Source organism: Exophiala oligosperma (genome assembly GCF_000835515.1).
Source record: "Exophiala oligosperma strain CBS 72588 unplaced genomic scaffold supercont1.3, whole genome shotgun sequence".
In the NCBI taxonomy this organism is placed as follows: domain Eukaryota; kingdom Fungi; phylum Ascomycota; class Eurotiomycetes; order Chaetothyriales; family Herpotrichiellaceae; genus Exophiala; species Exophiala oligosperma.
The window spans coordinates 997,706-1,011,016 of NW_015622820.1; the positions used below are offsets into that span (position 1 = coordinate 997,706).

General features: G+C 51.0%; 4 protein-coding genes across 4 annotated transcripts; 1 reads left to right on the forward strand and 3 right to left on the reverse strand.

The window, feature by feature from the left end:
• Positions 1-124: 124 nt before the first annotated feature.
• Positions 125-2,241, forward strand: PV06_03173 (uncharacterized protein). The gene has a single exon (XM_016403932.1). The coding sequence runs from the start codon at positions 173-175 to the stop codon at positions 1,649-1,651; it is 1,479 nt and encodes a 492-aa protein (XP_016264937.1). The 5' UTR covers positions 125-172; the 3' UTR covers positions 1,652-2,241.
• Positions 2,242-2,923: 682 nt separating this feature from the next.
• Positions 2,924-5,466, reverse strand: PV06_03174 (uncharacterized protein). Its single transcript, XM_016403933.1, has one exon. The coding sequence runs from the start codon at positions 4,244-4,246 to the stop codon at positions 3,932-3,934; it is 315 nt and encodes a 104-aa protein (XP_016264938.1). The 5' UTR covers positions 4,247-5,466; the 3' UTR covers positions 2,924-3,931.
• An 879-nt stretch (positions 5,467-6,345) lies between these two features.
• On the reverse strand, positions 6,346-9,358 carry PV06_03175 (uncharacterized protein). The gene is made up of 3 exons (XM_016403934.1): positions 8,439-9,358; positions 8,131-8,385; positions 6,346-8,076 (listed from the first exon to the last, which is right to left on the reverse strand). Exons 1-3 carry the CDS (start codon positions 8,801-8,803, stop codon positions 7,383-7,385), a joined length of 1,314 nt encoding a protein of 437 aa, XP_016264939.1. The 5' UTR covers positions 8,804-9,358; the 3' UTR covers positions 6,346-7,382.
• Positions 9,359-11,948: 2,590 nt separating this feature from the next.
• Positions 11,949-13,264, reverse strand: PV06_03176 (uncharacterized protein). Its single transcript, XM_016403935.1, has 3 exons — positions 12,998-13,264; positions 12,312-12,928; positions 11,949-12,214 (listed from the first exon to the last, which is right to left on the reverse strand). Exons 2-3 carry the CDS (start codon positions 12,707-12,709, stop codon positions 12,193-12,195), a joined length of 420 nt encoding a protein of 139 aa, XP_016264940.1. The 5' UTR covers positions 12,710-12,928; positions 12,998-13,264; the 3' UTR covers positions 11,949-12,192.
• Positions 13,265-13,311: the final 47 nt, after the last annotated feature.

The window sequence follows — 13,311 nt, forward strand, 5'->3', positions numbered from 1 at the left end:
TCAAAATGATCCTCCGCCGTCTTGGCGCGTTTCTCGTGCCTGCGATTTCTCCGCATTTGTAGAAATGACACCACCAGACAACTTTTTTTTGGTCCGGCTTAGATTCTAATAAAGACGTCGTCGGCTTGACCGACCATGCTGTGGGAATAAAACGTACGGTAGCCAAGACGACATGCAAGCCCTCCCACAGCTATGTCGTCGCGCCTACATTCGCCCCAACCTTGGATGCCGGTCTCTATCAGGTCGAAATGGCTTCGATACTCTGCGACCGTTCTCGTCGTCTGCGAGTTTACGAGCCGCTCGAAAGCCTCCTAACATGAAGCCGGTCCGGAATCGACAGAATAATCTCACACGGCTCAACAAGGGTCCAAGCCCGCTTGACAATTACTACATAACACTCGCCCTCGGGCAAAAGCTCACCAAGCTGGGCTTTCGCTCTATTCCGACTGTAGTCAAACTGTTCAACCATCACCGCGCGGAGCTGCAGAGAGCCAAAATCCTGCATGACCGTGCTGTTCCTGTGTCTCTGCACAACAGCCAGTGGACCCGCACCTACGAGGAAGCACTCACCTCAGATGAGGTCGCGCTCGTGCTGAACCCTAGTATCCTTCCGCACATCTTCGAGGCGTTTGGTGAAGCCGATTTTCACCGACAAAATGTCGGCAAGTTTGCTCAGCTAGGCTACTACTCGCTCTGTTGTGCCTTCGAGGCTGGCGACCTCGAGGCGGCCATCAAGGTCGCATTCATCGAGCATCAATCGAAAAAGGTTTCGAGCAAAGTGTCCGGGTTCATCAAACAACATGCCGCAAAGAGGAGCGATTGGCGCACGATGTCCCTATGGTGTGAGCTAGCCACGGAGATGTCGCATTCCAAGGAGGGTGCTGAGGCCAATTACCTGCTGGCGAAGGAGCTCGACACCATCCTAGAACCCAGCAACCGTCCAATGTCTAGAGCTGAGATGTTTGAACGGTATAGACCGACGTGGAGTTTAGTTCACGACTCAGCAAATCACTACCTATCGCATTTCGACAGGGATGATCCAGAAGGAGACCCAGTACAAAAGGATCTCGACAATGCCATCCGCGACGGTGTGAAGAAGTGGAAAGACCCCAAGGCGGCACACGAACTTCTCCTCCTGCCAGGCGAGGTCAAAAAGTTCTCGGACCGATGGCTATCCCTGCTGACGATGTCTGCGATGGAAGGGAGTGCCGAGCATTGTGTCAGGCTCGCCCTGTATCACCTGGGCAAAGACGGGTGGCTCAATCACCATCTCGACGAAAACGACGATTGGGTTGTGTCTGATCGCAAAGATAAACCAAAGAACTGGATCGGCATCGAGTGGCTCGGATTGAGCGCAGCTTTGGAGAACGCAGACGCCAGTCTCAAGACACGGAGGTATCTCAGACTCGCACTCCTGCTACGTGAGCATGGGCTGGAGAAGGACGCCATGCCATGGCTTACTGCTGCCAAACACGACCTTGAAGATCAGGGCCTCGACACCGATAGAGAGTGGATTGAATATATCGATGGATTCGAACAACATTGGTACAATGAGGAATTCATGACCAGAACATCAGAGGAGGATTGGTTCCTTGAAGATTTTGAAGTCGAAAGCAAAAATAATGCAGGAGAAATGCTCCAAAAGGGTTAAGGAGGCGAAACCATTCACATTATATTGTTATCCACACCACACCGTCATCATCATCATCATCGCCACCACCACCAGGGGTGCAGAGTTTGAGCAAGAATCATTCTCGTCGGCGAACAGGCAGTACTTTTTTGAGCAATGGAAATGAACTTGGCATTCAGGTTCTAAAAGTTCAAGGCCTTCTCACTGAAGTCGTGGTAGTGTAGAGCCCACTCTTCAGTTGTGCCGCGACATGGACCGAAACTTTTCTCGAGACGGACTTTGCAAAAGAGGGAAAGATGACTTGTGAAATCAAGTATACTACCACTTGCTACATTGCAAGGTCACCTGCCAGAGTGAATGGGTCCACGGCTGGAGTGATGTACCATTTTACTCCCATTGTACAAAACACGTTACCAACATTGTTGAGATGAGACGACACACGAGACGGGGAAGCCACCACATTTTTGTCACCCAATGGTTGGAACACCGTTGAGTTTCGTTCGGAAACACTGCACATACCCTGACAGGTAGCGGTGATCGAAAGAGCCATTTGAGCTCTCCCTTTTTTTTTGTGATATCGACGAACTTGTGTCAGGAATATGGATGGGATGGTCCCACGACAGTTTCCACTCGTGTCTGTATCAACTTGTAAAACTCGGAAGGGTTCACGGTGGGTGGTCATGACAGTGAATAGGTAGGTATCCTACCTAGCATGGGAAATCATGTATCAACATATGGCTAGGAAAAAGGTATTGCCAATACATCAAGAAATATACTTTTGGGTGTCTACACCACAGTCTGTATTGAGCAGAAGGCCAAAAAGAAGAAGAAAGCCAACAACCTCCTCAATATGGAATATACCTACCGAGGGTATTCATCCACCCCTGTGGGCTCTTTGATCATGTCCTCGATCCTTTTTTGGGGGGATCTTTCAAAATGCTGGTCTTTGGTTCTTGATTCTTGATTCTTGACCATTTGATTTCGAACTTTTGATCGTTCCGTCACTTGACCTCACACGTCTAGCGATACCACTCATGTCCACCTTGGTCAGTACAATAGATTTGTTCTGTGCCCCGTCAAAGTTTCTGATCCCTTTTTGGTCGAACTCGCCTTTCTCTCAACACCGACCCGAGTGTTGATGTGGCTCGAGGACCGTTTAATCCTTCCACGTACACTTTTACTGTAAAATGAATGACTCGTTTTGACGGTGTGTGTGTGGATGGTGCTGTTTGAGGGAGAAGAGAGGGGGGGGGGGGGCGGAAACGTCGGACACGAAAGGGAGGGATTAATTTTCCCGTTTATAAAACTATAAAACTCTAACCATCGTAACCCCTTCATCGTCTTCTTCTTCTTCTTCTTCTTGTATCCTCAAACGCCTCGTGAACATTACCATTTATGGAAATCAGAGGATAACATAATTGATGTCTGCTTACAACACCAAAAAAAAGTGGTTGCTGGTCTAGTCTAAGAGAGGGTTAGGGGGATTTTTTTTTTCTTCGTTCGGTCCCCCCAGCTCTCATTAACGAAGCGCGTCTTGAAAAATACGACTTGACGAGTACGGTAGATGGTGAGTTGCGCGTCTTCTGCTCTGCTCGTGCCGTCATCCGTCGCGTCGGCATTTTGCTCTCACTCTTTTTTCTTTTCAATGCGTTTCTCATGTCATGTTGCCCTTTTTTTTCATCTTACAAGTACGTGGACCCTTTTTTTTGGGGGAGGGGGAGGGGGGAACGACGGTTTTCGAATCGAGATGACTAGACAAGATGGGCCACCACACCGAAGAAACATACCACTAATACGGAAAATGATAGTGTGCGTTCGCGGTGGACGGTGGATTCCGATCCCAGTCTTACACTAAACAGACGTGCCGCAAAGTCATGAAATTGCTGACACAAAAAGAGCAAAGGCCACGAGTCAGGGTTGTTCGCTTGCTCGTAGTCCTGGGGGCCCTTGATCGACGACCTGGTTCCAGTGACAAAATGGCGGATCAGTCAGTAACGGTAACAAGTACCCCGAGACTGCAACCGTCCCCAAAAAGGCCGGGTCTTCTTTTTTTGGGACTCTCTCGCTTCATCCTTCTTGCATGGGCTACCTACAATATGTAGGAAACAGATCCACAAATGCCATGATGGGTTCGTTGCCCATCTTGATTTGCGAATCAAAGACGAAAAAAGATCCGTGGTAGCGTCGTCTCTTTACCGAGTTTTTTGGAACAACAATCCGCACTACTCGAGGCCCCGTCGCTGTCGCTGTCACCTATTCGTAACGACCTGCAATTTTTGTTCCCCTCGTGGGACTGATCTCTCAGTTTTTTCTTCTCCTTTGGGTCATTTGCCGTATTTGTTTGCGCCTCTTGCGGAAATGCCATTCCACCTGGCTGGCTTGTATTGGTTGACTTGTACGGAGGAGCTCAGTCACCATTTGGTGGCTGCCTGAAGTTCCTCGTGGACGATGCATCTCGGGTTCGGGTTTCTGTGTGTGAAAAAAGCCACCTACGACAAGTATACATGTCCATGTGCCGTAGCGGTGAGTAATTGCGTAGATTCGTCCGTCCCCCTTCGGGCATCGGCTCTTTGCACACAAAGCGGTAAGCGAGCGAGCAAAGGGATTTATTATCATTGCGGCCCTTCCAGAAGCCCCCCCCCCTCCCCAGGATGGGTATGATGTCCCATCGGGTCCATGTGGACTTGCAGTGTTTTGCGGAGGATGATAAAGGGAGGGCCCACTCGCAAAGACTGGTCTCTACAGACTGCAAATGCCTGGGGAGGTTTGTGCTTTCTATCAAATCTAGCTGGCAAGGTACCTGTCAAGCTGAACGATTGAGGCTTTTGAAATAAGATCCGTAGATCAGAAGACGGCCACGTCATGTTGGTGCTGATCCTTGGCGGACTGTCCCTCGTTCAATGACCGCTCATGATCACTGAACAGCTCGTGCCTCGAAAAGAGGGTCATTTCTCCCTCTAATGCGTGAGGCTCATGCATTCACTTCCACCTTTGACGCTAAGCTAACCAAAATGCCAGCTTCAGAAGCCCGAAGAAGAGCAGACTTCATGCGAGAGCCAATGCATCAAGGTGGCACCTCAGTGAACAAACTGCAGAGTCCAAAGGGCATCGTCGGTTAGCATGGCTTGGTTCTGTCTGGTAGATGGGCCTTTGAGAGGAGTAGACCGAATATACTCGTACTTGTAAGCGACACGACGCATGAGTAACTCCGCTTTGCCGCATACTGAGCCCCTAGGCAATGTTCAGAGATTTTCGGATCTTCGGGCGCTGGCTTCATTCGAAGAAGTCCCTCATTTGATCGTGGACAGTATCAAAATGGAGACGGTCACTTCACGAAGGGGGCGCCATAGCAGACGAGTTGTCAGAACAATATGTCTGATCTGCGGCCCAAACGCAAGAGAGGTCGAAAGTCTGCTGAAATCAGTGGGTCGAATCCGTTCAGCCACGCTCTGTCTGTTCTGGATCGACCAGATGGATCAAAATTGGGGGCAAGATGGAGCGAAGGCTTGCAGATAGATGGAGAATGTATCTCTCCTCTTGTATGAGGACGAAGCTGATCAGTCCGATCATGAGTTGCCACTTCTTCCTGCCGTAGTGCATGTGGGTTCTTAGTGAGGGAAAGTGCATCCTGCCGCCTAGAGATCATCAGGATGTGAGGAGGATCTCTGATGCTATCCGTCGCACACGAAAAAGTTCTTCTTGAGATTGTCCAATAAAACCCGTAACGTTGTCAGATCATACGATATATGATGTAAAGTGTGAAGTACTGCCGTGTGATGCTCATTGCTGGGTATCATTTTTCAAAAAGGTTTTCAAGCTACAGACATAGCCTAGCACCAGAATGCTCCGGCCTGGAAACATCCTCGCACGAGTAGATGCGGGATTGCCTCAGTCAACCATTAATTGCCGCCGTGGACTCGGCATCACTCAAGTCTTGTGGTTAGGTGCGACTAGAAGAGTAGCTGAGGAATGTCACCCACGAGGGATCGAATGTTATGGCATTAGTTTGCCCGTCCAGACTCTTGTAGCCTCTGATGCATGATAAAGGTCTCTCAGACGGCGTATGTCAACTCGACGACGATAATAATGTGCTCGGTTCTCCATCGAGTCAGGTCGCCACAGCTTGTGGATGAAAAATCGACCAAAGCTCGTGCTCAGATCACCTGTGAATTATGACTGTCTTGTACATGCAGCTTCCCTTTTCGGTTTCCTCTGTCCCAACTCGGCGTCAGGGGCATGTCCATGCTTGTGTCAGGCGGGATGATGGTTGTCTGCTAGCCTGTATCCCTTGCGCCTTTGACCCGTGTCTGAAGGTCAAAGCTACGAGTTCCAGCTTCAGCATCGTCAACTGCAAACGGATAAAGTAGCCATGCGATGGCGTCGACCGGGCCTTGCCGACAGTTCCGCTTTGACGTTTCATTGTCTCTGGTGCATCTAAGCGAACAAGGCCCGGGAGAAAAGATAGGTACAAAAGGTAGATGGGTACCAGCGTATCACTGTACCATGAGGCGTTCCTGCAAGTACCTTAAGGTGTCGACCGGTATCATCGTCATTGAGTACTCCATATCCTGGGCGTATTATTGTTTCTTCTCTCAATCTCGGTAGGAGAGGTCCCCTCTCCCACCTCGCTTATGATAGCGGTGGATCATTACGATCCCGGGCAGATCTGTTCTAGACTGAAGCCCCCGACCCACTGTCCTTCGATCGGTTGGACGGCTTCTCGTTAGCCGGAGGTCTGGAACTCCTTAAAGGGCCAAAAGAACCACCTCACACCACTGTCCAAGGCATCTGTAACCGTGCTGGGATGTACCATTTACGCGCTCATGCACACACAAGGCTGCCATCACCATGCGGTCAGCGCATTAGTAGCCGCTGCACCATGCTGGATAAGGGTAGTTGGCTTTACAAATTGGTACGATACGAGCTGGGTTTCAGCGAGCTTGCTTCTTCCCTGACGCGAGAGAATCTGCTTTTGACGTCCCCTAATCATTTCTTCCCAGGACAGTACCCGCCCACGTTGTCCACAGACTCCTTTCGGAATAGTACCAGCATCCGTGTCGAACGAAGTATTTCCGGTCATTATTCTCAGCATGTATTAGTGAGGAGACAAGTCCTGGTCCATGGCCACCCCGGGGATTTCTCTTTCGGACTTCATTATTCAGAGCCTGGGTGGTGTTTCACGATGCCGCCCCTTGACACCGTAGGCGAGCTGTCATATTGGTGCCCTCCGCCTGGAAACAATCGTCCTGCGACTTTCCGGGCCATCCAGGTAAATCGCACCCTTAGCGTGCATATCTGGCATCGCTCAAAGTTCGCTTTCTCTCGCACCACTCTCGGCTCTGGTAACCATCTAATGCGCCATTGGTGCCGTGCCATAACTTCGTTCATTTTGCAGCTTTGTCTTCCGGCCCATGGTAGCGCACTACATGGTGTGATGCAGTGGTATCCTTGACCAACATCGCATACCCAGTCCAGCTACTCCGTATTCTGGTGAATGTAAAGTCTTTCGTAAACCGCTCATCAAGAGCATATTGAAAGAATGCGTGGCTTGATCGAGGCCCAGTTGCTCAGGTGCAGATTGTGTAGACACACAGTGGCCTCCGAATGGACTACACGCCTGGAGGTGACCTCCGCTCACCCACATGCATCAAGTTCCTCTTTTTCAACAGCCATCGCAATCTACCGATCATGTTTCCTTCTCCTGTGCCTCATTGTATGGGTTTGCGCTTCCACAGCTCAAAGTTTGCTCGTCTCAATAGTCGTCATCGTCGTCCGAGTCCTCCGAATCACCACCGGAAGTGTGCCTCCTGCGTCTTTGGCCCTCTCTGTTTCCCTTCTTCAGCTTCAGAGGAAACCCTGCGCCACGCTGTAGAAGACCTTTTACTAGATTCGTGCTTGGCTGCACTTGATCAAAATCTTTTGCATTGACGACCCGAAACGGCACACTGATGGTCGTATCAATACACGGAACCGTTGAGCCCTGACTCAGGTATTCGGCGTCCATTTTCATAAGAGTGAATTGTAGGCGATAATCACCGGCTCTTCGGACGGACAAATCAGCGAATATGAAGAAAGTGCCCGGTATCAGATGTGGTGGTCTTGCTTTCCCTGTCGCTGAAGCTGCAGACCTCGGGATGAACCGGTCGATCGTAGGACTGGGAGGGGCGGCGGGTGATCGAGGATGTTGCGGCATCGTGTCCGGGTCAGGGTCATCCATAGTCACAGTCGGGCTGGCCACTGTAGTCCCAAGGAGTAATCTTTGAACTTCTCTCCGACCGTCGTCGCGAAAAAAGTGCATGGTGGTCAGATCTTGACTCGGTGTCTCAGCCGCCACCAGCTTACAGTGCACCACCCACCATTGGCTTTTGATTTCTTCCACATCCGCAGGGTTATCTGGGTCGAAGTCTTGCATCATCAGCTGAAGTATTGGGGGAGGGTCGATAGGCCTAGGAATGATTATTAAAAAAGATACCTTGGAAACAAGATCAAAGTGATTGTACCTTCTGTCTTTGCCATCTGGTCCAGCACGAGCCGCTCGAGGCTGTTGTCGAACATATAGTGAGCACCTACTCGATTTCTGTTGGCCGACGAGCGGCCTTACAGCGGAAGGAGACTCTAGATTCGAAGGACCGACACGATGATCGGGTCTACTTGATGAGTCTGTTGTGGAACCATGACTATGCGACCCCGTGAACGCTAGCTGATCCTGAGGCGTAGATGGTGGAAATGAAGAGGCCGAGGCTCTGAATGAGGATCTGTTCCAGCTTTAATTTGCATCCTTCAAAGGTTGACCCCGTCTGGTACGTACCTTGTGACGGTTTCTGGGGATCCTGTTTGGGGGAAGGCGGGGACTTGACGTAGTGAAGTTTGGGACGTAGGTGAGCTAGGAAAAAGTGGTGGTGCCCGAGGAGCTATTGAGGTTGGGAAAGTCGGTGAAGATGCATTTGCCAAAGCTACATACGATTGCTGTGACGTCCCAGCATTGAAGGTGAAGGGTCCCGTGGGAGTTGGGCGAGGATTTTCGCTAACTGTGGTCGTCGGAGCAGGAGCACCATAGTAATGTGGATTCATCCCCTCCTTTCGCGACGCATTCGGTGCCGACGCGAACTGAGAAGGATGATAAAAGTCGAAAGCTGAAGGTATGAGATTAGAGTGTTGGACCACAGTAGTCATGATACTTGTAAGGGGGGACCCTGGGTAGGTGGATGGTTGTTGGTGTGCACGTAGCAATCCGAAAAAGACTTGAAATCTGTCAACAGGTTTCGAGGATCGGAATTCTACAGCCGCTTGGCGTCTCAGCCAACCCTGTGGGAAGAGTGATCTGGGACTTGCCAAAGCCAAAAAGTGTGGAATGAACGCCACAGATATATCAGGACGAGCGCTGATGATCTGGAGCAAGGCTTTTGTGTGGCGTGATGGAGCGTTGGGCGGGGAAGAGACCGTCGCGCGCGTATCTGGTCGATGGCAAAAATTGAGATGCACGGGAGATGAGGTGTCCAAGACGAGTTGAAAGCATACCAGATGACGTCCGGGCTAGAGAACCGCAGATGACCGAGATTCGATACCAGCGATATCGTCCGATGATGGTATTGTGGCTTCTGGGATCGTGAAAGGCGGAAGTACGCTCGAGGAGGTCTCCAGCGTCCAGTGCCTCAATGCCGTGACCCGCTCAGGCTGAAAGATCCAGCCAGGATCGACGACCGCGCGTAGAATTGCAGCAACTCATGCGGGCCTGTGTAAGATTTTCCGCGCCGGCGAAAGAGTTGACGGCTCCTGATACGGTTCTGGACTTCAAGAAGTTGATCATCCACCTCCACGCAGGGCGTAAGTCACGAATTTTGGTGGGATTAAACCTTCGAAATCTGCTCGGATCCAGGAGATTCTCGTCTACCACAGCGGGAGGAGATAAGCTCTTGACTGGTCGCGCTGGTCAAAGTATAGCCCTTCGGGTGCTCGTCGCGCTAACAAGCGGCCGTTCTGTCAAAGGATGGTAGATTAATGCATCCAAGAACATGGGACGAGAGTTGGCGTCTCCATCACGGAGGGGGAGATCGTCCCGGCGGACCAGCACTTTGGATGACAGGGACGCCAGAAACTCTGACCGACGTTCTCGAGAGGTCAGTGGCCAGGGGATATGCAAGCCACCAGACCAAGGAACCGGTCAAAGCTTGCGGCAGCGTGCATTGCATACACAACAGTGAATTTCTCCAAAGTTTGGGCGGGTGGGTAACACAGCATGGTGAGCCAAATCCCAGAAAGGCCAGCAAGTCGAGACGAGGAACCGAAGTGACAATGGCAAAAAATTGGCCCCAAAGAAGGGCCCAACCACTGCAAGGAGTCTCGAAGCCCATCGGCCATCGTCGCTAATACTCCGAAAGAAATCGTTTCGGATTGCCCCTGGCCAGCCAGATCAAGAATGGGGCAGCTGTGTCTCTCCATCGATCCCGAGGCGAAGTAAGCGTGGTGGGTAAGACAAATCGACGAAGAAGAGGGAAAAAGGTGAGATGCAGGGCAAACGCGCCGCCTGCAGTAGACGGAGAGAGCAATTGCAGAAAGAAGCAACGATTGGCGCGGTCCCTTTGACTCACTGGTCCAACAGCCCTCCAACAACTTTGTCCCTGTGCTGGGATGTGTACAGAAGTGTCCTGGTAAGTAGCACAGGCGGGGCGGCCGCTACTCGCTACTTCTGCTGCATTTCGCTTGCTTGTCACCACCATGTCCCACTTGCCTTCGGTAGCGGGCCGTGCGATCAATACACAACACACATGCGAGCAACCACCATGGCTGCCATCGACAAGTCCTCGAGGACAGGTAGTAGCCAAGGTCACTAAGGGCAGGGCCTTATGGAGTAGGGCGATTGGGGGTTGGTGTGTCCGTCGTGGTGGTGGTGGTGCTGAAGCCTTTCTACGCCAAGATATTTTACACAACTGCTCGTACACATACTCGTACAGTACACTACCTAGGTAGGTATGCGTACCCGTAACAGAAGAACTACTTTCAAGTCACCAAAGACTCAACAGCGCCTTGAGACGAACAACCTGAACCTCGGACCTGCAACTTGACCAAATCAGGACGCACAGCATTTGCCATCAACGCCCTCTCTCGGTCGCCCCCGAACAGCAGATTGGACTGATTGGCTAGGACTCTGCAGGGCATCTGCATACCGCATACATCTTCGGCTATTGACTCTTTGACAGTCAACAATGAGCAATGCAAGATGCTTGTTACGCTCTCGAGTGATGGCATATTCCGCACAATTGCCGTATTGCCAAAGGTGGAGGAAGCGTCCCCCTTTTTCAGGACTCTTGCAACCCAATGGTCTAAGGGACAAGCCGGGGTAGGCTTTTGACCTGGGCACTTTGAAACATGAGTACCTAGGTAAGTATCATTGGAACACTGTCTGCCTGAACACCAATCTCTCTGCCCCAAATGTCCTCTCGGCCCTGGCGCATCTGAGTTATCTTCTCGGCTATCGACACCGATAAAGACATCTTCATTCTCTATAAGGACTCGCTCGAGTCAGTCGCAGCGAGACTAGATGCCCCTGCGCGTTGCGCTGAAGCTAATTATGCAAGGATCCTTGCAAAGGCCGGTCGGGCCACGGGAACAGAAAGAAGAATTTCGGAATCGCTAGAATGAGAGTAGCATTCCCATGGCCCATGGCCCCCAGTGCAAGCCTGCCGACCTTGGGCATTCGAGCATCATCATCGCCAGCAGCATGCCGAATGGTAGCGTCAATGAAGCCGCGAATATCTTTGTGTATTTCTGCTGAGATTCGGCCTTCGCCCATATGTGGTGGGCTATCGTAGGTCGCTGACTCGAACGCTCCACTCATTTTACGCACCTTTAGGTCAAGAGTAATAATAAAAGGCTTCTGCTACGCCCCCCTTACGAGGAACCGTCTCTAAGCATATCATTCCACGCATGGGCCAATTTCTTTCTGTCACGTAGGCTTCAACTCGAACTTGAGGTCTTGATCGACATCTCGTTCTTCCACTTCACCGCTCAGGAAAAGGCGATTGGTACCTTAGGCATTTTCCGAATTCGATAAAGCTCCCATGGGCACTGACCAGCAGGGCATGCTCAATTTCCCTCATGCAATTCATCGAGGAGATAGGATTTCCACAACCGAATCACAAACCGAGAAGCTGTTCCGCACTTTGGTTTCTGGAAACCCTCGCGCTACTTCAGCCGTGGTGTTTCGCATATTGACATCTTGATAATCATGAATGGGTGGTCCACAAATAGGGGACTACGTTGGCGGAACTCATGGCCGATCTCAAGAGGCTTATAGAAGAGGGCCTCTATAGAGTGACGGCACATATCATCTTGTTTGAACTATCAATGTCAAATTGCTATATATACCGATGCTACACTGCCCATGGGCTGTGTCGAGCAGACTCTGGGAGGCTCCTTGAGGTTACGTCGCCCAACATTCGTATAGCATGGGCTGTTCATCAATCATCCATGGGAAGTGCACGCTGCTCATCACTTTCGGATTTGCTTTTCCGTTATACAGAAGAGGCCCCAATCGTCCGTCTCTGGAGAACAACGAGGTTTTGCTACTGGACCAGATTCGATAATCTATTATGCCGGTGGACATCACCGTCAGCCGCGACACTCCAAGCGAGGCTGTTCGCTTGAACAAAAAGGAAATTTGAATCCCCGGGAAGAAACTTACTCAATCAAATTCTCGTCTGGGTCACGAATATAGACGCTGCGCAATTGGCCTTGGGCGCCAGTTCGATGAACCACCTTTCCTCCCTCGAGGACGTCGATCTTCCTCTCGTTCAATTTGCCCAATACGTCGTCGACATTGTCCTCCACTAAGAAACAGAGGTCGCCGCTCCCGGGCTGCACATTTTGAGCTCGGGGCACGAATTCCTTGCCGCTGATGTGGAGATTGATCTTCTGATTGCCAAACTTGAGGGCGTGTCGTTGGATGCTCGGGTCGTTGGCTGCCCCAAAAGAGGTATGCTGCATGCCGAGGATTTCTCCGTAAAATTTGACCGTCGCGTCGAGGTCTTTGACGGTCAAGACGAGGTGATCAAGCGATTTGGCCTTTGCTATCGGGCTCATCCTGACGCCGTAGCCCCTGCTGGCAGTGTGCTGGTGGGGTTTCGAAATGAAACTGTACCGGATATGTGCAGGCGAGTTCCTTGCTATCCGCCAGAACACGTCGCTTTTCTTCGGATACCAGGGATGTGAGGGAAATAGATACCTTCTCCAACTTGTCGTCGTTGTGATTGACACGAAGGCGAGGTGAGGTCTTCCTGACTTGATAAGTGCTTGTCGTCCCTTTCATATGATCAGTGCTCCGATAACGGCGGCTTCCGCGGTCACTCTCCGGATCAATGAGAGGCTCACCTGGATTCGGGATCAAATGCGATCAGATAACAATCTATCTAGGTATGCCTTGATATCGAATGGCGGACCTGAGACGACAAAGAGTTGCTAGATTCTGTCTGGAAATAGACTGAAGTTGCACTCATCTAACATCGGTGTACAATACATGTACCCTCGTCTTCCTTCAAGGGGACATGAAAATGATCAAGGGCGACGATTGATCAACCTTTGAGCGTGCCGTTGTTGATGCGCCCTGGAGTTTGAGGTCGCGGGGGCGCGAAAGATTAGCGACCCCGATTAAATTAGATAAGATGCTGCCCGCAAATCTTTAATCA